Source organism: Miniopterus schreibersii, assembly GCF_964146895.1.
Source record: "Miniopterus schreibersii genome assembly, chromosome: 15".
Lineage (NCBI taxonomy): Eukaryota > Metazoa > Chordata > Mammalia > Chiroptera > Miniopteridae > Miniopterus > Miniopterus schreibersii.
The window spans coordinates 51,315,939-51,343,435 of NC_138115.1; the positions used below are offsets into that span (position 1 = coordinate 51,315,939).

The window sequence follows — 27,497 nt, forward strand, 5'->3', positions numbered from 1 at the left end:
AGTTGGGCAAGCAGCACTTGGGGACTCAGTGAGGGCTCCATGCTGGAAGGGGGGTTAAATCCTGCTTCGTAAGATTGTGCAGTCGTCTTGAAAAGCACTAACCTGGGCCTTGTGACTTGAACAAGTCATACCTTCTCTCCCTGTTTGTGAACAAGGTGGTTGTACTGAATGACATCACGGGTTCCACCATTCATGGCTTCTGTCTTGAGTTCATGGAGGCCAAGAGACCTTACAGGACTTGCCACAGGGCTAAATCCAACGGGAGAGACTCGGGGGAGCCATGGTTCTCCCAGACAGATGGTGATGTTGGGTATTTTATCTTTCTAAAAAACAAAATCTTGAGACATTTATAGCTCTTGAGTCTCCTCCCCTCTCATTTCCAACTTTGAGATTTTGTTTCAGTGCCATATTGAAGACAAACTTGTGACATACTTTTCCAGTAATAATACTGTACATTTGCTTAGAACTGTACACTGTATAGGATGTGTTGACATTTCCTGTTAAATCCTTACAACACACCTATGCAGCAGGCAGGACAGGTATCATCCTGATGAATGGAGTGATAAAACTGAGCTCAGAGCAGCGTCAGCATGCCCCCAGCTGCACAGCCAGTAAGAAGCAGCTCTCGGGGAAGAGCCCAGAGCTTCTGGTTTTAAGGGGGGGGAAGTCTTTCTGTTCTGCCATGCCCACTTTGTTTCTTGATCAGTCACACAATAAAATGTGAATTTATCTGAAACTTAAATAATTATAATTTGTGAATATGAATCCATCTTTTAGTATTTCTCTTTTAGCTGAAGCTGTTTCTAATTGTGGAAGTAAGGCAGAGAAATCTCTTCCTAAGCCACTAACATGACTTTACTACAAAGGAAGAAGCACAAAAGTAACTTGTAATTACTAATTACCTGACCAAGTAGTGTTTCATAAACCCGTCTAAAATTGTGTCTGAGAACTGAAAGCCACTGATAACATGGAGCAGCATTTCCCAGTGTGTGTTTTGGGGAAGATTGTAGGGATGCTGGAAAAAATAATAAGTGGATCATGGACTGATCAGTTAAGAAAAGACTCAACTGAACAAAATTAAACAGGCCCCTGTAATTGTAGACTTCTGAAAGCCTTTTAATGTGCAGAAAAGTGTGAAAATCTCCAAAAGGAGGATGTTGTGATCAGCACTTCCCATGCATGTTTGCTCACAGAATACCTCTCCCTGTCGCCAGGACAGCAGAGCTCTGTAGAACACATTTGGGAAATGCTGACACACTGGCTTTATCCACGTGGGTCAGAGGCCAGAGCCAATGGTCCTGCCTTCTCTTCTAGTCACATGGAAAACCCTCACTTCCCCAGAAGTCTCGGCTCCGACTGTATACTCTGTGCTTGGGAGCAGTCATTGTCGTAGCAGCGTTAACAGCTTTCAGGCTGTGGATGAGTCCCCAGTGGTGTGCCCCTAGCTGGGCATGCCAATCTAGGTGACTTTTCATGACCTTAGGGAGCTAGGGTCAGTATGGAAAGGAATTGGGAGAGCCCTGTGGGAAGGCAGAGGATCTCAGAAGCCAGGCTCTTTGGAGAAACCAGAGGCTGTCCTGAGGCTGCAGGAGTATGGGGCTGGCGAGTGCGAAGAAGACCTGGGCATTTAGCTCTGGCTCTGGCACAGTTTGTATAGAGCACCCCCTGACAGTGGAGATGGTGGGTGTAATTCCTGGAGGGCCTCATGTCATGACTGGTGGGAATCTTTCACTTATGCATGAAAGATTGATTGTATGTTTGCTGAGGATGGCGCTAAGCGGTGATTGAAGCAGTAAGCCAGTGGGCAAAGCCAGATCCAGCCCTCAGCAGACTCTTACTCAGCTGCTTCTTCAGAACAGACCTTACCTCACAGTGTGCACCAAAAGAGGCTGGGGCTTCGAAACCCCTCTCTCAGTTCAGTGGCATTCTTAGGATCTTGTACAGGAAAGTGGAAAATATGTTTATTTGTTGTTGCCAGTTTGGTAATTGCCTTGTCCTTGCTTTCTGCTGCATGGAGTAGAACCCAGCTGTTTGGGCCCTACCCCAGGTAAGACTGCAGTGTGGTAAGTCTGCTGTCTCCAGATCCATCACTGCCCCACGGGCTCTAGGATCTCACCCCTGTGCCCAGGGAAGGCTCATGAATTGTGTATTGTGTTTGTTTCTCTCACTTTCCCACAAATAGCCTGCTGGAGAAGGTTGAACAGGAAACATGGCGCGAGACCGGCATTTCCTTTGTGACCTCAGTCACCCGCCTCATGGAACGCCTTCTTGACTACAGGTATCTTCACAGGCACCTACCTGACCTCTTCTCTGGTCAGGATACTCTGTAGCAAGAGCGTCTCTTGACCTTAAAGCTGATACCATGTGTCCTTCAGGGGGAGGACTGTTTTGGTGCTGGGTGCCATCACCAGTCATTAAGAATCTACTGATGGCCAAATTAGTTTTTTCATGAAAACCTGCTTTCTCAGTCATTTCATGGCTTTTGAATTAGTCTGAAAGTGACAGTGAAGCTACCACCATAGCCTTAGTATTGTCTCGGCAGAGTTCGGGTGTGGTGGCTCAGCTTGCCTTTTGGAACCGAGAAGATGTTAGGAATGAGGAGGAGTGAAAGAGGAGACCCAGCCCCAAGCAATAGTTGTCTCCTCTGTGCTATAAGACATGGAAACACCAAAAAGCATTTTCACCCATGGATCAGGCAATGTGAGCGAGCTTAGGTCCCCATCAGTTGCTGCTGAGTAAGTGCTGCTGGGCCAAGTGTTGCTCTGCAGAAGACTCAGGTGTCCGGAGCAGCGGCCTGGATGTGTGAATGGATTCCTGAGAGAAGTGCTCTCGTCTTGATCTTCCCCTATTCCTGCAGTGCAGCTGTGCTTGTGTCAGCTTCAGACCATTCTTCCTGGGCCTCCTGAGGTCACAGATGGCCTTTTGGGAGCCCCTTGTAGAACAGAGGATATCCTTGTCCATGCCATAGCCCTAGTCTTTCCTGTACCTGCCACCATTCAGGGAGGATGGGTGGGCAAAACTCTCACCACATTTACTAAAGGTTGGCCCTCTTCACTGTGGCCTGCCAGAAAGAGCAGAATTAATTTCCTAGGCTCCAGGGCCTACTTCTAGCTGCTTATTTGACCTCTACCTTGCACAAGCAACTCAAACTCACAGCCAAACCAGGTTCATTCTCCATTTCTGTCTCAGTGATAGTACCTTCAACACAAAGTTCAGACTCTTTCACATGACATCAAAGGCTCTTCATAAAGTTGTCTTGGTTCACCTCTCCGGCCCTGGCTCCTGCCAGTGCTCAATACCCATGCCTTGCACCCCAGCCTCCCAATGTTCCTTGTTAGCATAAAAGGAAACCAAAAAATGGGAGCTTATGATGGCTCCCATTTATTAAAAATATACCATGTACTATGTGCTGTACAAACATTATCTTTAATATCATAAGCAGCCCTGAAGGGTGATCTTTACCAATGAAGAAATACCATTGGTAGGAAGTGCCATTGCCAGGATTTGAACTCAAATCTGTCTGACTCCAGAGCCATGCCCTATCCCTTCGTCCATGTGGTTACCACTCACATTCTTCCCTCAGGCTTCTCTAATGTGTGTCCTTCCGAGAGTTGGCTTTCTAACCCCCACCCCATCAAGGAGGCTTTCCCAGCCAGGAGCTTAGTGGGCTGTCTCTGCACCTCTTGCAGAGCATGAGTCACCTTGGATGGTGATCATTTGTCACCTGACTCATCCAACAGAAGGGAACCAGCTCCTTAAGGACAGGAACCCTGTCCTTATCACCCTGGCTTCCTGCATGGTACCTTGATAGTCCCTGGCAGGTGTGTAGCACATATTGATTAGATAAACTTACTGGAAGATTATGCAGGAACCAAGGAAGTCTCTTCTACCCCAGTGCAGTTGAGTTCAACAAGAACTCACTAAGAAAGTGGCTGTTTAAAGCTAAGTATGTATACACACACACACACACACATCTATTATACAAATAATCAATAGGTTGTATTCCAGAATGACTTGAACCTGTACTGTGAGAGTTTTATACTGGCATGAACCGCAGGTACTCAGAGAAGTACCTTTTCAACTCTGTTAATGTCTTCAACTTCTGCATCCCAGACATTCTGTGTTGGATGTAAAAATGCTCACTGTTAGCAACTGTATTTCCCAGGTTAGGAAGCCAAGTCCTAGAAGGGTTTTCTTAGTGCCCTGGGACAGGGACAGAGCTAAGGTTTTCAAGCTCTTGGGGCTCTCTTGGAACCTCTACCTGGAAGAGGCAACTGGAGGTCATGGGGCCTTCTTTTCCTAGGTCCCTGCAGTCACACAGGGCTGCCCAGCCACTGGTGTAGGCACAGCCAGCCCACTGCACAGTGCCCCATCCAGATGCCTCAAAAGCCTCTTTTAGGAGAGCCTTCCCTGCTCGTCCTCCTGGGGAAGCAGTTCCGGTTGGAGAGCATCCCTGGGGTTGGGTCACACTCATGCCTCAGTAACACTACAATTCTGTGTGTTGTCCCTGAGGCACCGCATCATGCTATGGGACACTTATCTGCACTCTCCCTTCCAGGGACTGCATGAAAGGAGAGGAAACGGAGAATAAGAAGATCGGCTGCACCGTGAACCTGATGGTGAGAGGACATGGCTCTTCCTTCTGTCTGCCTAGTAGAATCATTTCCATCCTGCAGTGCCATTGGCTTGGCCTTCCTGCAGTATGTGGCTGTAAGCCTGAGAGCTTGAGACAGGATATCAGCTTGGTTACTGGCATCTTGGAGATGTGTACCTCTCCAGTCACATTCCCACTTGGGAAAGGAATGAAATGATCTTCTAGTTCTGTGGACAGAGCTCTAGCCTGGCCTCTTGGCAAGATCCCACCAACCCCGACATACCCTGACTCCCAGTCCACCCGCATCCCCAGTCTACACTGGCACTCTTACTTTCTCACTACTCCAGGCTCCTGCAGATCTGCCAGTGGCTCCACCCCAAGCCCATGTGCCTTCTGGTGGGTCCTTTCGCTTTCTGGTGTTGGCTGCCTCCATGGCCTGCCCTTCCACTCCTGCCCAGCACACCAGGGCTATGGCCTGCTGCCTGGACCTCAGGTATGGCCTCCACAGGTGGCAGCTTCTCCCATCTTCGTGTGTATTTCCTTCTCTCTTACAGAACTTCTACAAATCGGAGATTAACAAAGAAGAGATGTATATTCGCTATATCCATAAGCTTTGTGACATGCATTTGCAGGCTGAGAACTACACAGGTGAGTGGGAGAGGGGGAGCCATGCCTCCCGATGAGGACAGACTGGTCAGGTGTGCACGGCTGGCAGACAATGGCTCTGGACTGGTGTCTGCCAGATCTTAGCAGTGTTGGGGCCTTGCTGCCCCCTCACCTCACTCCTTTCCCTCAACTCCTTTGTAATGGGTGGTGGAGAAAACAGGTGAAACTTCCACTTGTGCCTCATGCCATGTCCTCTGCTGCCCAAGGCTGCTGTTCTGTTCTCCTTGCCTCCTGTTCACCCCCTGAGGCCTCTTGGGTGACTTCCAGATTCTGGGTGCCAGGTTCAGAGCATCCTGAGCTCACTGTCACTCCTCACTCACAGAACCTTTCTAAAGGCCTTCACAGCTGGAATTACGTGAGGCCATAGCACAGGAACATGCACCTACCCCTGGACTTCTAGAACTCGCTGGCAATTCTGGGTTCTTCCCCTACAGCTGCACAGCAGTCCACATCGAGCTCCCAGTGGAGAACATGGAGAGGGCTTCCAGGCGACACTTTTGTTGTATCTGCAGCACAGCCCATTACAAAGGCCTTTTCTAACAATGCATTTAGAAGCATTTCAGTGTGCCTGTCACGCACGTTTACCGAGCACTGCCCTGCATCATGAGTCCTGCCTGATCACCTTGTACCAGAGTTCCCCTCACATAGCCACCTTCCTCCCTGGTGACCAGCCACTACATCTCCCTGTGGGCCATAGGACTTAAATTTGTGTGCGAGACCAGGATTTCAAGCAATTATCCACAGATGTTACCAGAATTAGATGGATCTATTGAAACGCAGAACCTTTTTCCTTATCTCTAGATGTTCGAGTGTTGGCATATAGGTGCCACCTTTCCTGAGTACACAGCTTGGCAAGAATTAAATGATGGCTGGGCTGGCTCTGCCATTCTCAACATCCACTTCCACCCATAATCCCAGCAACCCCCTAAGGGCAGCGAAGTGATAGACTGATAAAGTCCATGTATCATTCGCGGCATTTACTAAACTGGCGAACAGGGCCATGACAGAGGCTGGGTCAGGGATTTGGACAGAGAGAGGGTGGAGGCTGTCTCTGGTGGTCTCAGGAATGACATCTGAAAAGAATACATTGTTTCCTAAGCTTCAGAGGCTTGAGTGCCCAGGGGCTTGTCCCCAGAGACAGAAGGCTTCCCAGATCCAGGGAGGAAGCATGAGCATCCCTGGGCAGGAGGATCCCATGGCCAGAAGACAGGCAGAGAGGCAAGGATGAGGAGGAGCCTGGAGAGTCTGCGAGCAAGTGGGCCTGGCTAAAGCTGGAAGTGGTCCACAAAATAATTAGAAATTAGATTCTTCATAATCACAGGGAACAGACCTGAGTAGGGCCTTGAAGGCCAGACAGAAGCTAGAACTAATTAACTTTCCAGTAGGAGATGAACCACTAAAAATGAGCAGATAGAACAGGAAAGAGCAGGTGATGCAGTGAGGACCCTGAGCCACAGCTATAGTTCATTGTGACCCATTCCATGGAATTTAGGGAGCCATGGTGTTTAGCTGTTGTTTTATATAACCCTCTCTAATGGTTCCACATGTAGGGCAAGGTTTCACTGGGTCTCTGCCCTGGGTCCAGTGTCAACTTTAGGTTCCTCTAGGAATGGAGCTTCTGACTCCAGGCCCATCATGCGTTTATCACTGTTCAACTTCCTCTCTCTGGTCCTTTTAGAAGCAGTAGAGATGAGGAGAAAGGGTCATTCCCAGGGCCACGCCGAGATCAGAAGGCAAAGGTAGAGGCATTGAGGCTGGCTCAGGAAGGGCAGAGAGAAGCCTTGGTCAGTGCTCACCAACTAAGAGCCAGTTCTGATAAGCCTGGAAAGAAAGCTCTAGTCAATTGAGCCAAAAAACCCCCAAGAGCTCTATCTGACATGTCCATGTCTCCCAAAGCAAGGCAGCCTGTGCAAAGACTCTCAGGTAGCTGGGCCATACTGCATCTGGAGCCCAGAACAAGTGACCAGGCAGTGGAGGAAGGTGTCTACCAGGATCTTTGGCTCTTTTATGCTGTTGTCAAGGGTTACTGGCTGGCTGGGCAGCTCCTCTGTCTCACCTTTGGTACCCAGTGTCCCGACCTGGACTGTACATGCCTTGCCTTGGCATCTGCCCAGTCCTTGACCTCCGCACTGCCTGTCCCCACAGAGGCTGCGTTCACTCTGCTCCTGTACTGTGAGCTGCTGCAGTGGGAGGAGCGGCCTCTACGGGAATTCCTCCACTACCCATCTCAGACTGAGTGGCAGCGGAAGGAGGGGCTGTGCCGCAAGATCATCCACTACTTCAACAAAGGCAAGGTAGGGTCATTAGGCCAGCGGTCAGCCCCTCAGCTTCTGCTGCAACACGGACGACAGCAGCTGTGGAGCGTGGTACGTGAGGTGGTGAGTGGGTGGATGCTCATGTGAGTGCATCAGATTTGGAGGCAGCATGATTTTCTCTTGTGGGGGGACAGCTGATTCTGTGTTTGGAAGCCAGTTACAGTTTGGGGGTGTAAGAGACAACTCCACATACCAGCTTTGCACATCTGTAAATGTTAATGCTCCTACAGCAGGGCTTCTGGGCCCCCACTTATGTTTACTAGATGCGACTTCCTAATCTGCTATAGAAACTGGGCTGTGGAAGTGGATGGATTTTAACCCTAGCCAAAGGATCCTTGTACTGCCTCTTACTGGTACCTGTTCTTGTCTTGGATTTCTCTTCTTCACAGCACAGCCTAGGCCTTTTTATTGGGGTTATCCTCCATTGGACTCGATGTTTCGGGATTGGCAGGCATTGTTAGCACTGGCTCAGGCTTCCTTGGGGTTCTCGGGAGGCCATTGTGCTCCCGTCTCTGGGAGAGCTCCTGGTGGGCCCTCTGCCCACCACCTTTGCTTGTGGCCCATACACTGGAAAGGCTGGAGCATGTAACTTGTTGAAGGTGTTCTTTCATTATTCAGCTTTAAGCGTGTTCTTAAGACTGAAATTGGATTATTCAGGGAGCTATAGTGGCTGTCTCTGACTTGAATGGAAATCGGTTTTTTTGTTTTGTTTTGTTTTGTTTTGTTTTGTTTTGTTTTTAATCGTCACCCAAGTAGAATTTATCCATTGCTTTTCAGAGGGGGGGGGCATTGATGTGAAAGAGACATATCGATTGGTTGCCTCCCGCACATGGGTTCAAGCCTGCCACTGAGGTACGTGCCCTTGACAGGACTCAAACCCAAGACCCTTCAGTCCGCAGGCTGACACTCCAACCACTGAGCCAAACCAGCTAGGGAGCCTAGTACTGCTCTAGACTTTGAGGATAAAGTAAATAAGGGCTTCTGCCCTCATGCAGTTTATCATCTAATTGAGACTAATGAAGCAAAAATGTAAATACTGTTTTTAAATAAGATGACGTCAGAGTAATGAAACAGAATAGAAGTGCCTGACCTTGACAAGGTAGTCAGGGAAAAGGCCTCTTGAAGGTGGAGACATTGAGTGGAAACCTGAGAGCTGTGCCTTAAGCTGGAAAGCCGTGGTGTTCTGTACTCTGCAAGTTGGTTTTGAGTGTATGTTCTCTGTGACACATGAGTTAGTTACAGGAGGCCTTTGGTTGTGTCCTCCAATGTGTTTGATGTGGGATCAGGCCCTTCTGAAGATGTCTGGGGTGCTAAAGCTTGTTCCTCTTTCTGATACAGAGCTGGGAGTTTGGAATCCCACTGTGCAGGGAGCTGGCCTGTCAGTATGAGAGCCTCTACGATTACCAGAGCCTCAGCTGGATTCGGGTGAGCTCTGCCCCTTCCCCACCCCAACCTGAACTGGAGGTGCCAGGACTCCGCTGGCATCACTTTCCAAGTGAGCATTCACTGCAGTCCCAGCCCTTTGATTCCGTGCTATTGGACATTAAGGAGGAGCAGAAGCCAAGGTTTTTGCCTTCCGGATCCTTGCAGTTTGTCTGGGGAACCAAAACACATACTTGATGAATGACTATATGATCCAGACTGGTGCTTAGGGACAGGAGAAGCATACACCGGGTAGAGCAGGGGACCCAGGAGGAGGCAGCAGTGTGACTTCATGAAGAAGCTGTTCCTGAAATCATTTTGTTCAAGGAAGCTTCCTCTGAAAACTTGGCAACATCTTTCCCTGCTATAGCTCCTGGTCACTTTCAAGCACCTCATTCTTACTCCCTCCTTTGAAGCAAAATATTCAAAAATTAAGTGAAATGTCCTATGGACTTTGAAGGTCTCAACCAAATTTTCCCTAGTTGCTGGTGCTGTGTTCTGAATCATAACAGCTGCTGAGTTCAATGAGAGGTCAGCAATCTCAGCTCACCCTCCTGCACCCTTATCAGTGTGGCTAGTCTACTGCATTCTCTGATCCCAATTGGGACTTGGGCTTATATAATAGGCATGGTTCTCTAGCATTAGCTTCTTGACTGGTCTTTGAAGGCCTCTCCTTCCTGGCAGGCAGGCTCGATTAAATACATTAGAGCTTTCTTCTCAGTCAGAGTCCAGTGAGTTTTTCTGAATGTAGAGCCGGGTCAGCCAAGACTAAAAATTTACGTACCTTGGAAATGCCAGACATCATGGATAGTAGTTCAACTTTTAAAGTTTAAAGTCTCCTAAATTGGAACTAGTACCAGTGATGCAATTGAGGCTCCCTCACTCTATTAGCCTTTTTAGCTACATGATAGATGAATAAAAGCACCGCAGTTGGACTAATGCAAAATGGTGCTGAGATTTGCTGTTAGCCACCTATAAGTAACACCAGCCCAGGGTCAGTTGGTATAGAATCAGTCAAAACCAGAAATCCCGGGCGGGGGAGGGGAGTTAAATGCACATGATAAACATGTGCCTCTGAAAGTGCAAGAAGCCTGGGTCTCTGTGGAGCTGGGTCCACCCACTGGGAAGGACACACAGAGCAGCCTATCGGGGCTGCAGGGCAGGCCTGTCCCCACCCCACCATCAGATGACAATGGAAGAGGAGGCTGGTCATGGCTGGGGGCTCACTTCTCATCTAGACTGAGTTGCTGTGTTCTCTTTATAAAAGACAATGTCTGCTTGGGCCTGGATGACTTGCTGTAGACCACTAGCAGTCAAGCCAACCTGAGGCCACTGCCTTTCTCTTCACAGAAAATGGAAGCCAGCTACTATGATAGCATCATGGAGCAGCAGCGCCTGGAGCCTGAGTTCTTTCGGGTCGGCTTCTATGGCAGGAAGTTTCCTTTCTTCCTTCGGGTGAGTCCATGAGGTAGTCACAGCTATTTCACACAGAATTCGTGTTACCTGTCCTCTTTTTTGTGTGAACTTTTTTCCCTGTTGTACTGAACACTTCTTTTTGAAGGACTAAGCCAACAAAAGGCATTTGGCTTTACCTGCCTGGACTGGCTGCCTATTTTAGACCGTGTTTTGCCCTGCTGTACTGTTTTGTAGCTACCTGAAACATGAGGGTGGTTTTCTTACTAGATCAACCAAATTCCTGCAGGAAATGACCTGGGTCTGAGAATGTCACATAAGTATGTTTAGAAACCTTCCAGCGTTCGCTCTCAGTGCCTAGAATCCTCCACTGTGACTGTGTCAGCCAGATAGGACACTAGTACAGCCCTGACCTCAGCAGTAGGTTGGCCTCTAGGGTTCACCAGTTAAGATAATGACTCTTCCCCATGGTTGCACTGTAGGCTGTGCAGCCAGGATGGAGAACTGTTGATTTGAGACAACTCGGAAGACAGTCCCCTTCACTCCTGGGGCTTGTGAGAGTTGTCAAACATTGGGTTTGGCTGTGGAAAGCCTTTCTGGGCAGTTATTTCTCTCCCCAGGATGAAAACAGACATTTTTCTCCACTGTTGCCTGGAAGGGTGGGCTGGGATATAAACAGTGGAGGGAGTGAATGAGCATAGACGTCCTGACACCAGTTGAAAAGTTGTGATTTTCTTTTTTATTCAACACAACCCAGAGGCTCCAGGAGGAGTCAACCTGGGCTTGTGGGCTATAGCCCATAGGGATATGTCCTTCTCAGATGACCTCTGTGAAGCTGTGCTTATGAAAGGGCCCTGGGGCTGCAGTTGAGACCGAAGATGAGCTCTGATTATCACCAGTTCCAATATCTGACTAAAGTTCAGTGTCCACAAGTCTCAATAAGCAGATGGGAAATTCATAGAATCCCTTTGATATGTTTGGGATCCTGTCTTACTGGAGAAATCTCTTTAGCCAGTGAGCGATAATAAGCTTGGTAATAAGCACATCAGAGGTCATCTGTACTTAGTGCTCCTTTTAAAAAGCCAGTCCAGGCTAACCGCATCTCAGATGTGAGGCAGGTCAGTTTGCACAGTTCTTGGGCTAAAAAGAAAAATGATTTCTGTAGGAACTAATAATGCTGATGGGGACAGCCAGCACACACTAATAATTGTGATCCCCAGGAAGCTCTTAATTCTATTCCACAGGAGTGATTCTGGTAGCAGAATATGAGTTAGTGGAGGACCTCCTCAGGAAGGCTCGGCCTCCTTCACCCTCCAGGCACCATAGGCCCAGGCATTTCAGAAGTGGCATATCTGTTGCCCACATCAGCATAGATCATGCAACAGCAATGGAGGTAGATAGAAGTCAGCAGAGAGGAAGAAGGGATTCTACAAAAATTAGAAACCAAAAGCACCTCTAGAAAGTCCTTTGACAAATGATTCTGGCCCTGTAATTTCTTTTTCATTTCACGTTTGCAAAGTATGCTTTATTGTCATTTTATTCTCCTTTTCAGTCCCATTATTTATATATCATAAACCACAATTTACTCCAAAGCATCATTATTTTGGATGTGATACAAAACCAGGCCCTGGTGTCCCTCATTTTTGTCCCTGCCAAACAGGAGGTCTCAGTCATGGTTCAACCTGGCTCCCACCCCTCATGCTCATGTCACGGGGCACATCAGTGTCTCAGGGTTCTCAGAGCATTATGCGAAGTGGGACCTGGCATAGAACCTGTACCTGAGCCACCCAGATAACGCTGCTGCAGTGACAGTCTGAATGTTCAGATGTGGTTTCAAGGGTGCCAGTAATGGAAGAAGAATAGCAAGGGCTGTTGGGAAATGTCACCTGTCAATCTGTCCCTATGTCTGCATAAGTAGTAGTCCCTAGGAGCAATGTTTCATGCATACAAATCAGCCTTGCCCAGCCACACACTGCCCTCCCTTCTCTTCACTGCGCAGTTCATCTGTGGCAAATGGAAGAAGTTGCAGAGGAGATAGCTGTTTGCCTTGTAGATGGCAAGGACCATGTGCAAAGCAGTAGCAGCCAGATCTGTCTTGTGTCGGGGTGCGGGGGCTCTCGCCTGAGCAAACCTGAAACTGACAACAAGCCTCAAGGTCAACGCTATGTGCTTTCCTTCTGCTGGGTCTTCCCTGAGCACATAGGCCACCGATTACTTTAGCTCTGTCAGCTTGGTTTCTCTGGACCATCTGCCTACCTCACTTCACAAGCCTGATTATCTAATAATCTGCACAGAGACAGGAAAACATCCAGCCCTGCCTTCTTAGGGGAATCTGTTTCTCTTCATTTGACCTGTGAACAGATACTGGTGAGGATTGTACCTTTGTGAGTGGATATGAAAACACCACTTCTTCATAATTACGTTTTTTGTCAGTTCTGCTTATCAGGCAAGGGGCTTAGAAGTGTTGCTGTCCTTTGACCACTGTTCTGTTCCACTGGAGAGGCCAACCTGCCTCTTCTGACCTTGACTTCAATTCTGGTGTTGCCCTTCCCTTGATCCATCCAGACATGTGGCCCAGCCTTATCTTGAGTTCTCCCTTAGTAAGAGAACAGTGGAAGGGGGGACATACCCTATTCCTAAAAGGCTGAGGTCCTCCAAGGCCTGGCTGTGATCGTCCCTGTACTAGGAAGCGAAAGCTGGCCCTGTGGAATTTCTTCCCATCTGTTCCCTTAAAGACATGCCGAGAGGGGCTGCCAGTGCCTGACACTACTTTGTCAAAGTGGATAAGGTAGCTGCTGGGCAGGCAGAGGGATGTGACCAGAGGGCTTCAGAGGAACCTCCCCCAGCTGTGAGGTAGACAAACAGCAGAGTTGAGGGTGCCTTGTCATGACTTCAGTCCACAAAGGGGGGAAAATGAGACCTAACCCAAACCAAATATGATATAATGCAGGTTTTAAGTAATGTGTATTTAGAATTATACCAGTGTGTTTTCCTGAGACATTTGTCAAGGAATTGCTGCGATAAACAATTCCTGAATACCTACTGGCCACTGGACAACATTTAGATGGTTTCTCCCAGCTGACAAAAGTGACCCTTCAAAAGCACACACCTGCAGACCTCTCCAGTCACCCACCCACAAGTTCTCCACACATACCTTCTTTCCAGCTGCACCTTTCCTGTCTTGGCTGTTGTTGCCCTGGTTGTCACTGTACCCATGTAGGCTGCCTCTCCCCTCTCTTCTCTACCAGGCTAACCCAGCTGGGCCATTCAGGACTCTTTCCAGGCATGGCTTTTTCCAGAATCTCACCCCTACCTTGCACCTCTTCCTGGGTTCCCCCCTCCTCCAAGCTTCCTGCAGCCTGTGACCCCTCCCAGCTGCTACATCCTGGTGCATTTGTCCCTTCTTCCCCTCCCCCTTCCTGACCATCAACTCCCTTAGGACAGGGACTGAGTGTAGACAGGGCTCCGAGGACTTGTTTGTGAGATGAGTAACTGCTGACTCCCTTGTGGAGGTGGGGCTGTAGGCAGGGCATAGAGTGCTCTCCTCTTTGCCACAGAACAAAGAATATGTGTGCCGCGGCCATGACTATGAGAGGCTGGAGGCCTTCCAGCAGAGGATGCTCAGCGAGTTTCCACAGGCCGTTGCCATGCAGCACCCCAACCACCCCGACGACACCATCCTGCAGTGTGATGCCCAGTGTATCCTTTCACACTTGGTGGGGAAAGAAGGCTGGGGCCCTGTAAGGTGAGGCCCATCCAGTCAGCTGTCTCCCTTCCATGTTGTTGGCCTTATAGTCTAGGTTATCCATAAGTCCTGAACCAGAGCGTGTCCTCATCACTAAGCCCACACTTACCAGGGCACTCATGCCTCACAGAGGAGGCCCTGGCGTGCCCTTAGCCCTCAAGGGGCCTTTACCTCTCAGGCTGCCTGCTGCCTGTCCCCACCCTGCTCTCTGACGGGCCTTCCTAGGCAATCAGGAGCAATCACTGTGTAGGGTGATTTGGGGTCCCACCAGGACTGTTGCCACAGGGACATCACTAGTTCTGTGCCCTGCTGCACTCCTGTGTGCATCTGTTACTATCCCAAGTATCTGTCAGGAGGACTGAGGTGAGGCTCTGGGGATGGAACGGAGGGAGTGGGGAGAAGATGGGGAGTGCCTGTGGTCTTGGGGTCACACTGGCCCCTCATGCCCCTCACACAGCTTCTTTGGAGACCTCATGACTGTGGCCAGCTTGTTCTGGGGGAGGAGAGGGCAGGTGGACTTCCATATGTTATCTCTCCACAAAGACCCCCAAAGAATTTTTTTTAAATATTTTTTTAATTGATTTCAGAGAGAAGGAGAGGGAGAGAGAGAAACATCAATGATGTGAGAGAGTCATTGATCAGCTGCCTCCTGCACATCCCCCACCAGGGATCAAGCCCACAACCAGGGCATGTGCCCCAACCGGGAATCAAACCATAACTGCCTGGTTGATAGGTCGACGCTCAACCACTGAGCCATGCTGGCCGGGCAAGAATATTTTATTAAAATGTTGTTTTACAGTAAATAGTTTACTTGCAGTGGGCAGGCCCAGGCCTGGGCAACTTTCTCACTCCTGTGGGGTGGGCATCTGACCCCTGACCCCTTCACCTCGTGAATAAAAGGGGCTGGAGAACTCTTGGGGTTTGACGGCTTTGCCTGGCTGTATCCTCAGGAGGCGCCTCAGGCTCAGGGAAGGGCTGCAGATTGGGAGACTCTGACCGTGCTTGGGCCTGACCAACCCCCTGAGCACTAACCTGTCCTTCAGGAGGGAACAGAGGCTGTGATGTTCCTCTCTCCTTTGGGGATGGCATGGGTCACCCACTCAGGTTCACCTCTTTGGAAGTCTGGATTTCCCCTTCACTTCCTTCCCAGACTTGCAGATCTACGCAGTGACGCCCATTCCAGATTACGTGGATGTCCTGCAGATGGACAGGGTCCCGGATCGCGTCAAGAGCTTCTACCGTGTCAACAACGTGAGGAAGTTCCGGTACGACAGGCCTTTTCACAAAGGCCCCAAGGACAAGGACAATGAATTCAAGGTGAACCAATCTAGGAAAGCTGGGCAGTGCTCCTAGTGAGCAGGGCGAGCCCCACTTTCTTGGGAACCTGTCCCTGCGTTATCCTTTGGGCAGGCGGGTATGGCAAAAATTGCCTAATGCCTGTACCTACCTGTGCCCTCCTGCAGAGCCTGTGGATCGAGCGCACCACGCTGACCCTGACGCATAGCTTGCCGGGCATCTCTCGGTGGTTTGAAGTGGAGAGGAGGGAACTGGTGAGCCATGCTGCAGGTGGGGCTGATCTTCACAGCTGCTCCCTTGGCCCTGGCTTTGGGAACCTTCCTCTAAGGACTGGAGGAAGAAGGAGCAAGCTTTGGCCCCCTGCCTGGCCTAGGCTCCCGCAGGCTAGTCCTGCGCCGGGGCTTTGTGCACCTCCTCAGTTAGTCCTCACAACACCCCGAGTCAGCAGGTACTTTTAGTCTCCTAGTTTTCAGATGAGGAAACTGTCCTCCGAGGCTCCGAAAGCCAGAGCTCCCTGGCCTCAGAACCATTTCTTTTCACTACTGGCCGCACTTCTCAGTACTTACAAGTCAGCAGAGAAAGTTAGGAAGGGCCCAGGGAGCCGAGTCCACAGGAACAAGGTCAGGGAAGCAACTCCACAGGACTGTGATGAGGGAGGGGTTGCCATGCCTGTGATGATACTGTGTGCTGTGCCCTCAGGTGGAGGTGAGCCCTCTGGAGAACGCCATCCAAGTTGTGGAGAACAAGAACCAGGAGCTGCGGGCGCTGATTGGCCAGTACCAGCACAAGCAGGTGCATGGCAACGTCAGCCTGCTCAGCATGTGCCTGAATGGCGTCATCGATGCTGCGGTCAATGGAGGCATCGCGCGCTACCAAGAGGTGAGTGGCCTCAGCTTCCTAGGGCAGCCTTCCCAACTGCCCCTCTCCCCGCTGTGCCTCAGCTGGCTGACGATGGTCCTAGATGAGGCTTAAGGTCCCTTCTCCCTGTTTTTTTGGCACAGCTCTGGGAGGGTTCTTCTTTTTATTCTCTAAACTCTGCCAGATAGGTAATCCTTCTGATTCTGGAAGCATGTTAAGTGGCCCCCAAGAGGAATCCTGGAACCCAACCCTTCACAAGAAGTGAGTTGGGGGCTGGCTAAGGCACACCACCACACCCTGGCCACCAGCCCTGCAGGATAGGACTAGCATCCAGGCTTAGATGCCTTAACCATCATCGGTCCTTCTTAGATACCAAAAACATACCTGTGATTGCAGGAGGTTCAAGCAGGCCACTAGAGATGCATTGGTATGTGTACCTGTGAGGAGATAGCCTGATTGCCTTTCAGGTGGCACCTTCACACTCGAGCTTGCTGGGCTCCTCTAAGTAGTAGTCTTGGGAAGAGTCTTCCAGACTTGGCCTTTCCTTTCACAGGCTTTCTTTGATAAAGATTACATCACCAAGCACCCAGGAGATGCTGAGAAGATCACCCAGCTCAAGGAGCTCATGCAGGAACAGGTATGTCTTGCAGGGCTTAGAGGCCAGTGGCCAGGAGGGAAAGGCCATGTGCCAGAGTGGCTGCAGTTCTCAAGGGCTGCTCCCTGGCTAACAGAGTGGCATGGTCTGTCACCTAATAGGTCCATGTCCTTGGAGTTGGGCTGGCAGTTCACGAGAAGTTTGTGCACCCAGAAATGCGCCCTCTGCATAAGAAGCTGATCGATCAGTTCCAGATGATGCGGGCCAGTCTCTACCATGTAAGCTGTTGCCTGCCCTGCCTCTGCTGCAGTAGAACCAGGTGTCACTCCCTCCAGACCTGAGCAACAAGCAGAAGGAAAATGGGCAGGGGTGGAGGGTGAAGGGAAAGCTGTCTCCACCACAGAGGTGGGTATTTTATCTAGAAGGCTGCCCAGGAGCCCCTCATTCACTCCCTCCCTAAGGAGAAGTCAGACTCAAGGGCAAAGAACATTTTTTCAAGGTACTGTGCCGGTGAAGAGAGGTTTTCATATGAGAAGGAAAAGAGCTAAAGTATATGGTCCACATGTAGAGATCTTTTTGGAGATAATTTTCATCCCAAGACCCTGAAGAGGTAAGGCATAGCCTAAGCCAGCCCCCTCTCCCCAACTCCCTCCTCCCCTCTCCCTCTCTTTCCTCCCTTCCCTCCCTCCCCTCCCCCTCCCCCCTCCCCCCCTTTCCCCTCTTCCTCCCCTCTGTCCCCTCCTTCCCCTCCCCTCCCATATTTATCCTCTCCCCTCCCTCTCCTCCCCCTCTTCCCTCTCTTCCTTCTATTCACCTTCCTTCCCTCTCTCCCTCTTTCTCCAGCATGTCTGGTGACCCAGGCTCACATCTGAGAAAGCCTAGAATGGAAAGTGTTTTCACACTGGCTGCTCTTAGAGAGGTCAGGCAGGTTCTGGGCTGGCTCAGGACCCAGACTCTAACTCCGGACCAGAAGGTCTCCCTGACTCTGGCCTGGCTCAGGCCTCCACAGCAGGGTTTGGCCCAAGGACTCATGCTCACAAGCAGAAGTAGGGTCTGTATTCCAGGACTGTTTTCCCTTCATGGGTCTCACAGGGAATGATAACTGGGTGAGAACAGGGTTCACATGGCTTGAACCCCTGTTCACATACCCTCACCCCCTTTTCAACAATAGAGATAACTCCCCAAGTATTTTCTAGAGAAGCCTTCGTGCTAAACAAGCTGGCTGCCAAATCTCCGTGAGTGTGAGGTTACCTGCTGCTCCCTTCTCATTACCCAGGACCTCTAGGTAGAAGGCAAGGAGGCTGGGGCATAGAGCCGGCCGGTCAGTATTGGGCAAGACTGTCGTGGGCAGGAAATTCCCTTCAGGGAACACCACTGGCTGAAGAGGCCCAGGGGAGCTGAGGGGGTGGACCCCTCAGACTCAGTGAGCCTGACCTGTTGGAGTTGACTTGCTTTGTCCTTGGAGGCTGGAGGCTCTGGTCAGCTGAGTCCTCCAGGCTCTCAGCTCAGGCCTCAGCCTGCTCCTGCACAAGTGTGGATGGACAGCATAGAAAGTAAAACACGAAACTTGTCTGTAGGTGGAGAAGTGGGCACATTCTCCAGAGGAAAACCACGGAGCCTGAACTTTCTTTCTGTAATGATGCTCCTTGGTTTTTCAAGGTGAAAAATGCTGAGAAAAAGTCTTTTATGTTTCCCCCTTAAAATTTGGATGTCCATTTAGTGAAGAACTTGGGCAGTGTCACTGACTCTGATGGATATTCCATTACCTCTCACCCCACTGGATCTCCTGCTGACTTGGCTGGTCTTTGCTGTGTGCAGACTTCTTTGTCACAGCAAGGACTCAGGCAAGCTAGAGTCTGGCCATAGGGGTTCTCTGCCATGCAGGCTCCCAGGTCACTGCAGCAAAAAGCACAGAATGCGCGCCCACAGTCGTCAAGGTGTAGGGTGCACAAGGAGGTGTTCTCTCCAGCTGCAGTGCGCTTCAGCCTTCTGCATGCTCTGGAAGGAGAGGCTGAAAACCTGCTGCTGCTTCAGGCCAAGCTCAGAAACATCTCAGGAGACTTAGGAAGAACTTGAGAACACTGGTCACTTGTGCTTTCGGTTTCCTCAGAGTCACAAATAGGGACACAAACCAATGTGCTATCACCCAGGAGGCTTTGGGGCCAAAGTTGCTGCTAAGATAACTACATAAGAAGTTAATTATGCTGGAGTAGAACTGTGCTGTTCTTCAGTCACTTACACCAGGATTTTGTGTCCTGTCTCCCCATAAACTGTGTCACAGACAGCTTGACCAGGTCACCAAGAGCTGGTCCATTTAGCAGTTCAATAAAGCCCAACCCCAGTCCTTATGTAAGAGGTGTCCGCTGACTGACAGCTGATAACCAGATCGTCCCAGCATCTGTTCCACTTATTCTGTAGTGAGGAAGCCTGTTAACACCCTCCTGTGAGCTCAGACCACCTTCAGCCTGTTCCAGATGTGTGCTCTCAGGGGGTCATCCTAGGGCTCCACTGTGGTTAGGAGGGTGTTTCAGTCATGAAGGGGTCATTGCCTAAAAGGACCTAGCAGTTCTGGTTCAGCTCACAGTGTATGATTCTTTGCTTTTCTTTTACATTTCTACCATTAGCCTGCTCTTCTCACTCAGCCCTTAATAACGTATTTGCTGTTTACTCTTTAATGAAGGGGCATTCATTTCTCAACAGGAGTTTCCAGGTTTGGACAAGCTAAGTCCTGCATGTTCAGGCACCAGCACCCCCCGGGGCAATGTCCTAGCATCTCATAGCCCCATGAGCCCCGAGAGCATCAAGATGACCCACCGGCACAGGTATGGCCTTCGGGCTGGGGAGTGTCCCCTCCACAGAGTTAAGTCTGAATATCAAAGGTCAGAGCCAAGGAAGTCCGAAATAGTACCTGTGTACTCACTCACATGCCCTCTTACCAGTGTACACAAGGACCACGCTATGCACCCAGCCATCCTGACTGACAGAGGGGTATACTTGGTACTGTGGGAACCTGGAAGAGGGTGAGTCTTGAAGGATAAGTAGAAGTTTGAAGGCAGGAAAGAGTTTGGGTTAGGAGGTGATGGAGCAAGAGCCAAGCAAAGTGACCGACAGGATGAACATTCACCTCGGTGGGAATGAGCTGGCCAGGTCGTCACTGCAGGTCAAACCACGTGACTGCAGCACACGGTCCCAGGGCATGGAGTGGGCAGGACCAGATCCTAATGGGCCTTGTTCAGTCAAGCCCTTGGACTTGATCACCAGGGGAATGAGGATCACCAGTTGGTTTTTAGGAAGAGAACTGCATGGTGATGGAGACATTGAGGTGAGGCTGCTCTGAGCTTAGGAGCCGTGGTCTGCCTGGGCTCAACTGAGGATACTAAAAGCCTCCAGGGCAGGAAGGCGAGGCTGGGGAGGAGCCCTGCACTTAGGTTTGTTTTCCAGTGTGAGCAGCAAGTCAGCACAGAGTGGGTGCTTGGCCAGTAAGGAGGAGTAAATGAACGAGGGGCTGCCTCATATAGGTAGAGGACAGCTGTTGGCAAGCCTTTGACCACAGCTATGAAAGGAAGCCCAGAAATGGTTCGCAGACAATTGTTTTGGTAACTTCTCCATACCAGGGAGACACCCTGACCAAGGAGCAGACCCCAGCAGAGGATGGTTACTAGCTCAGATTAACATTCAGAGCAAGAGGGACCTCAGGCCTGTTACCTGATTCAGTGGATGTCTCTCATTCCTCCTGAGAGCCTGCTGCTGTCATCAGACTGAGTGGCCATGAACCATTCAACTCTAGGTAGACACTATGGCAGGCTACCATTAGTCCTGAGCGGGGCCCCTGAGCAGCAGGTGGGGTTCAGGACTGCTCCAGGCCTCAGATGGATATGAGCATTAGCTATGGAACCCTCCAAACCAGTGGTGCCTGAGGCTGGGGGTGACTTTGCGCACCCTTATCTACTGTTCCCCCACCACCTAGCAAGGTTTCTAGGCTCCAGGTCTGACTTCCTCCTGTTTCCTATTCTTGTTCACAGCCCCATGAACTTGATGGGCACAGGTCGCCATTCATCATCCTCTCTCTCCTCACACGCGTCTAGTGAAGCGGGAAACATGGTGATGCTGGGTGAAGGCTCCATGGGCGAGGCTCCTGAGGACCTGTACCACCACATGCAGGTACCAGAGCTGTTCACAGAGAATGGGCCAAAGCGCCATGCCTGGAGGACTCACCTCTCTGCTGGCCGGGCTGGTCCGAGGGCTGACATCCCTACCTAGTTCTGCAGTTACTGAAACCGGAACCCCCAGAGCCAGCAAAAGTGCCTTGCCACCACACCATCCATGCTGCAGCTCCCAGGCCTTATTTCCTAAGAAGGAAATCCAGCTTCAGTCCTGGCTGCTCTCACAGGCCCCATGGGAAGGAGCCTCTGCCAGACTCCTCCTGCTTGGCATTCCTGCTGGCTGAGTCCTGCTTCCTCCATGGGCACCATCACTAGAGCTGAGCCAGCAGCCCTGCTCCATGGGCGGTGTGGGTGACCCTCAGTGCCAGCCATCAACCTGGCCTCCACCAAGGCCCAGGGTGCAGCATCAGGCTGCACCTCAGCATGAAGAAGCTGAGTGCAGGCCAGCCCGACGGTCCTGGCCATTCAACGGTCCTGGCCGTTCAGACCTGTCCTGGTTTTCCCCCTTTGCAGCTCGCGTACGCCCACCCCAGGTCCCAGGGCTCAGTCACCAACGTCTCTGCCCTGTCCTCGTCCCAGGCGAGCCCGTCCTCCTCCAGCCTGAGTTCCACCCACTCAGCACCGTCCCAGATGACTGCCTCCGCCCCCTCCAGTGCCCGAGGTAAGGACAGCAGGGTGCTGCTCGCCCAAGGGAGAGGAGAGGGCCTCCTGAGCCCCACTCGTCCTCTCACCTGTGGCTGCCTCTGAGAGCATGCTTACTGTGCTCTCGGCACTGGGACTCGGGGCATCTAGCCCCAGATCACTCTCAGCCAGTGTCAGTCCCTGCTCTGAGCAGCGTCTGCAGCTGAGCTGCACCGAGGGAGCCAGCCATTGCCTCCCAACCTCAGTAAGGATGCAGCCTAGGAGAGGCTCAGTTCTTTTCCATTGAAATGTTTGCAAGAGTAAGAGTCACAGTTAAGGCAAAAGTGAGTCTTGAGAAAGCAAGCATCATGACAAAGTATGAAAATTGAATTTGAACCCTAAAATTAACCCTGGAAAATGTTATTCTAAACAGTAACAACAACCCAAAAACCTTTGGTCAGTTGGGAAAGGCTCACCCATGAGGGGCAACTCTGTAACAGCTCCTTGCTTTGCCAGGTTGTGCTTGACCCCTGTTCAGAAAGAGAGATGCTGTTCTCGGAGAGCCAGTGTCTGTTCACATTCTGATCATAGCTCCCACACTGAAATCTAGTTCCCTGTCCTGTTCGATAGAAACGTTTGCAGCGGAATGGAAATTAGCCATGGCAGCTAAGCTCTAGGGTGTCCCAGGGTTGGGTATGTAGGATTGTAACACTAGTATGCTCGGAGCTTGCCAGCTAGTCCCTGGCTGTTGCTTCCAGGCTTATGAGGGATGGAGTCTCTTTGTTCTTCTCATTATTATGAAGACAGAGAAACAGCACCAGTTTGTGTCATGGAGGGTCATTAAGGAAAACTGTTTAAAGCACACCAACCTCTCATGCCCACAGTAAGAGTGATGGAGACAACAGGGCAGAGTGATGGAGAGATGCAGGAGCCCACCAGGAAAGCCTCAGCCGATGGGGACAAGGTTTCAATAGGCGCAGTCACAGACTCACCTGAAGCACCTGCTTAGGAACCAGCCCCTTGTTCCTGTGGGAGAAATAGGGCCAGTGAGGCGGCCTTTAGGCCATCCAACCGGTTTGTGGCCAAACTTAATTTGGAGTACAAGTCCTCACACTCACCTGCTCTCAGTCTGATGCCCGGTCCATTCCCATGGCCACCCTCCTAACTTGGACTGGCACTCAGAAAGGGGAGCAATCTTCAGAAGCAGGCATTGCTAGCATTAGAGAAGCCAGATGAATCATCAGTTGGGTGCATGTTGAAGCTTTGTTGATGTGTGAAGGCTGCAAACATGAGGAAACAGTGGTTTGTGTTGTAAAGATTTGTGTTACAAAAGGTGGCTTTAGGAACAAAAAGGAAGGAACCCTTCACAACTTAGCCATGATTGCTGCCGGGAGGTCAGCATTTGCAGTGTCTTAAGGTAAATGCTCCTTTATAGAGCTAGGGGAACAGATTCTGTTACATGATCTGTTGTGTGGCTTTTGTCCTAACCTGAACACGATGTCTAAGTTCGGGTATTCTTGCTAAAGAAATATCTCTGAACCATGCTTACTGATGAAAACAGGACACAGAGAATAGACATTTTAGCTCAGTTCCACTCTGACATTGCTCAGACACTTCCTCTAGGCTGTGCCTGGTACTCAGCACCCTGGTGAGAACAGAGGCACCAGCAGGGACCGCACAGGCAGGCTGCTACCACCTCTGTCCTTCCAGCTAACCACTTATGATCGACTCACCCATCAAGCTTTCTCGAATGAGTGCCTGGTGAGGATCTGCATGTCTCTTGCAGCATCAGAGTTGAATAGAGAAATTCTTTTCTCCCTGTTTGGAAGTAATCCCTCTATTTCAGTTGGCTTGGTTATCTATTGCTGTATAATAAAAAAACAAAACAAAACACAAAACTTAGTAGCTTAAAACAGCCATTTATTATCATTACAGTTCTGTGGGTTCACAGGGTTCATTGATCAATTCTCACTGCAGTCTCATGAGCTTGCGGTCAGATGTCACCTGGGGCTGAAATCACCTACAGGCTCAGCTAGACTGGACATCCACGCTGGCAGTTAGTGGATGTGGGCCAGGAGCTCAGCTGGGGCTGTCAACCTGAGTCCCTGCATATGGCCCGTCTGTGTCTTGGGCTGCCCACAGCATGCAGCTGATTTTCCCCAGGGCAAGCATTCCAAGAGACCAAGCAGAAGGCTTCTAATTACTCAGCCTTGGAAATCCCAGCGTCCCTTTTACCACATTCTGTCTGCTAGTCAAGTCACTAAGGTATGTCAACCTGGATACCAGGGTGGAGAATGAGTCTCCACCTCATGTGAGAAGGGGCATGTGTATGCTTTGGGAGGTGTTGATGGTCCCCATCTCTGGAGACAAGCTCTCATAATGGCCAAATTCCAGAATATCATATAGAGAAAGGCTGATAAAAGCCCCTCCCATTTCTGTTATTAGATATTAAGTACAAAAGTAAAAACAGTGGTTAAATAGAATTGGGCCCACGGCAGGGAATGGTGATAAGAAAAAGCAAGGAGTTTATACTTCTTGGCTACAACAACCATGTGCCGACCCATCTGGAGAAAACCGTGGCCCACCATGTACCCAGCGCAGTGTCAGGCCCTGAGAGGGCCGGCCCCGTCACGGGGAAGACTACGGTGAATACAGTAGTAGACGCTCTGGGGACGCAGGAGGAAGGGTCACTGTGGTTATGTCTGGTATTAGGGTGAGGAGAAGGCTTTTGAGAAAGTACTCTGGAGAATCCTGCACATCGGAGTCACTTCCCCAACTCCTGGGAGTAGTCATGACACCAGTGGCCTTCCTCACCGGGCCCATTGACACTCTCTGTGGTCCCTGTGGCTTTTAAAACCTTCCAGCTCAATGGCTTGCAAGGCACAGTCTACACTCTCGTAAGCGGGCAGCTCCCCCTGGTGGTGACAGGTTGATAGAGACTAGGAAGCATGGGGGCTGTGACTGATGCTCCTTGAATGACTGTCGTGCTTAGCCCCCCTGTGGCCCACCAGACTGCAGCTCAGTACTTCTAAAGTCCTGTGACACAAATACCTTTGTGTCAGTTTAAAGACAGTTTAAATGTTTTCATGAAAAGTAGCCTTCACTCTCTCCTATCATGGGATTGACTTCCCAGAGCAAGGGCAGTGGGAGAAAAGCGAGATGCAGAGTTGGGAAATTTAGTGGTAGCACAGAGCACCCCTTTGTTACAGCACCAGCGGGGCCTCCAGGACGTGGACACAGATCTTCAGCAGTGCCCCTGGGCCTGTCAGCTGCTGTCCCTCCATCCTAGCCCCCTAACATGTCACAGGATATCGAGGGCTCAGGTGTAGTGCTGGCCTGGTGAGCCAGGCTGTGAGCTCTGTGAGGCAGTGCACCATGCTGCAGCTGTGTGTCTGGCGTGCAGGGGTAGTAGGTGTGGGTTTGATGTAACTAAGCTGGTGTAACGGGCTGTGTCTGTTCCGTGCATGCTACATGGAGGGAGCCCGTTCAGAGCTGTGGCTGGCAGGGCATGGGAAGCTTCTTGCTGGGAAGGCAGTACAGAGGTCAGCGGGATTAGGAGCGTTTCTCCTGTTTTCTCTAACAGCCATCTTCTTGAGGTTGCTTCAGAGCTCTAGAACAAAACTCTAAAACAAAACATTGAAATCCGTTACAAAAAAAAAAAAGGTCACCAAATGGTAGCAAGTCAGGCCTAGTTTTTCAAGAAAGTACTTTACTCATTCCCCTGCCAGTGATGGATATTTTTAAGACTAGGTCTTAAAGCCAGCCCTGAGGTTCTGCAACAGTATTGCTCAGACCTTTTGTGGAAGAAGTTTACATAGTAATAATTAGATTGCTGGTTGTATCATACCGGCTTCTTCAAGGTATTCAGGCCTCATCTGCTTGGACTACAGCGAGTGCAACAGGAATTTCTCAAGGGCTGCCGGGGCACGCTGGCTGCAGAAGACCTTTCTGGCTGTGCCTTAAGAGCGCCTGCACCTCACACTCAGGCTCTAGAGACTCTGGGTTCAGGGACACAGAGCCTCCAGGTTCCTCTCAGACAGAGCCCATGGGCTGCTCTCAGCTCTCCAGTACCACAGAGAGGGGTTTCAACCACTGGGGCCAGCCAGAGGCTTCCAGTGGACAAGAAGGGGGCACTGGGGTCTAGGTGACCCTCCTATGAAGGGCCAGGTGACTCCTAGTTTCTTGTGGACATGCTGCATCTGGCACAATGAGTAGTGCACATTTGGAGGAACTTCCAAGTCATCTATTCCCAAGGGAAGCTAGCAGGTTATTCTCACTGCTTCTGTGGAGGGTCCCCTCGAGGACCATGGCTTGACAGGCTCCTGGGCCTATAGCTGTGGCATGCATCGATGGGGACTGGGCCGTACCATATCTGGCAGGATCTGGCCTCCATAACGGCCCCTCAAGCCAGAGGAGGTTTCACAGAGGCCTCACAAGAAAGGAGCATGAGCCAAATTAACTCAAGAGCTTAGGTTAAAGCCCCACAACTTGCAGACTAACCCCATGGCCCCGTGTTCACTGAAAGGCAGATCTCAGAGTAAGAAACCCTGGAGAGCTGCATGGGTGCAGGCCCTGGGTCTTCAGCCAGCCTGGCTCTAGGGCTGCAGTAGAATGACCAGCAAGGCAGAAGGCAGGAGCTGGGGGCCTGGAAACTGGGAGGAAAGGACCTCTGGGAAAAGGTAGGAGGAGGCTAGCTGAGAACAGGGCCATGGTGTCTGGAGCAGGTAAGTGTGTGGAGATGCAGTGTGTTCAGTAAGAACTATGCCATGTTATCTGAGTGTCTCTGTCTCTGTGTGATGGCTCCATTACAAGCTGGCCTGTGCCGTGTCTGGGCCCCTGAGAGGGCCCAGCATCCAGGTCACACTCATCTTCCAAGAGCGCCGGGTGCAGGAGCCCCTGGGGCCCCAGCTCCAGTCTTCACCCCTCCTCACAGTCTGCCTCTGGGCACAGTGAGGGGAGTCTGCCAGTGGGTCTGCATCGCCCAGTAGATCTCCCTCCGCTGGGATGCGAGGTGCAGCCCCAACACCATCTAACCACCAGACTGCTTTGTTCCTCTTGTGCTTGCTCAGCTCATCCTCACCCCAGCTGCAAGCGGACACCTGCCCTGGTTCCCTGGCCCCAAGAATGCTTGCCCACTGGACGCTCCATCTGTGGCTTGTCATCTGTGCGTGATTGTTCTCACTTGGTTACAGGCTCTCCCTCTCTGCCAGATAAGTACCGCCATGCCCGGGAAATGATGCTGCTGCTGCCTGCGCACCGGGACCGGCCGAGCAGCGCCATGTATCCGGCAGCCATCCTGGAGAACGGACAGGTAGCAGCCCCTGCCCGCGACCGCCCTCTGCCCCCTTGTGCGGCCTGGATTTCGCTCATCCAACTTGCTCGCCGTCCGCATTGCGCTCGACGCCCCTTCTGCTGTAAGACCCTCGGGAGGCGGCCGGGCTCCTGGAGGGGGCTTCAGTGAACCTGAGGACCAGCCATCCAGACAGTGCACTGTGGGTAGAATGGTGGCAGGGTTGGAGTCGCCATTACTTGTGTGGCCGTCTGTCTTTTTTTTTTTTAATAGATCTTTATTGATTTCAGAGAGAGGAAGGGAGAGGGAGAAAGATAGAAACATCCATGATGAGAGAGTCATTGATTGGTTGCCTCCTACAGGCCCCCGACTGGGGATCGAGCCCGCAACCCGGGCATGTGCCCTGACCGGGAATTGAACCCTGATCGCCTGGATCCTAGGTCAAAGCTCAACCACTGAGCCACGCCCGGCCGGGCCTATCTGTCCTTCTGGCCAGTCTCCTGAACTCCTCATCCCTGA

General features: G+C 51.0%; 1 protein-coding gene across 1 annotated transcript in view; it reads left to right on the top strand.

Annotated features, from left to right (window-relative positions):
- Positions 1–27,497, top strand: part of DOCK3 (dedicator of cytokinesis 3) — a gene marked incomplete at its 5' end in the record, with an annotated part of 138,424 nt that overhangs the window by 101,801 nt on the left and 9,126 nt on the right. The window contains 17 exons of the mRNA XM_081159497.1: positions 2,021–2,047; positions 2,183–2,278; positions 4,559–4,619; positions 5,149–5,242; positions 7,406–7,554; positions 8,914–9,000; positions 10,348–10,452; positions 13,968–14,109; positions 15,306–15,472; positions 15,619–15,705; positions 16,151–16,330; positions 16,863–16,946; positions 17,066–17,182; positions 19,605–19,726; positions 20,927–21,065; positions 21,581–21,728; positions 26,899–26,999. Coding sequence (XP_081015623.1) covers positions 2,021–2,047; positions 2,183–2,278; positions 4,559–4,619; positions 5,149–5,242; positions 7,406–7,554; positions 8,914–9,000; positions 10,348–10,452; positions 13,968–14,109; positions 15,306–15,472; positions 15,619–15,705; positions 16,151–16,330; positions 16,863–16,946; positions 17,066–17,182; positions 19,605–19,726; positions 20,927–21,065; positions 21,581–21,728; positions 26,899–26,999 — 1,906 coding nt within the window. The remainder of the gene's footprint in view (positions 1–2,020; positions 2,048–2,182; positions 2,279–4,558; positions 4,620–5,148; positions 5,243–7,405; positions 7,555–8,913; positions 9,001–10,347; positions 10,453–13,967; positions 14,110–15,305; positions 15,473–15,618; positions 15,706–16,150; positions 16,331–16,862; positions 16,947–17,065; positions 17,183–19,604; positions 19,727–20,926; positions 21,066–21,580; positions 21,729–26,898; positions 27,000–27,497) is intronic.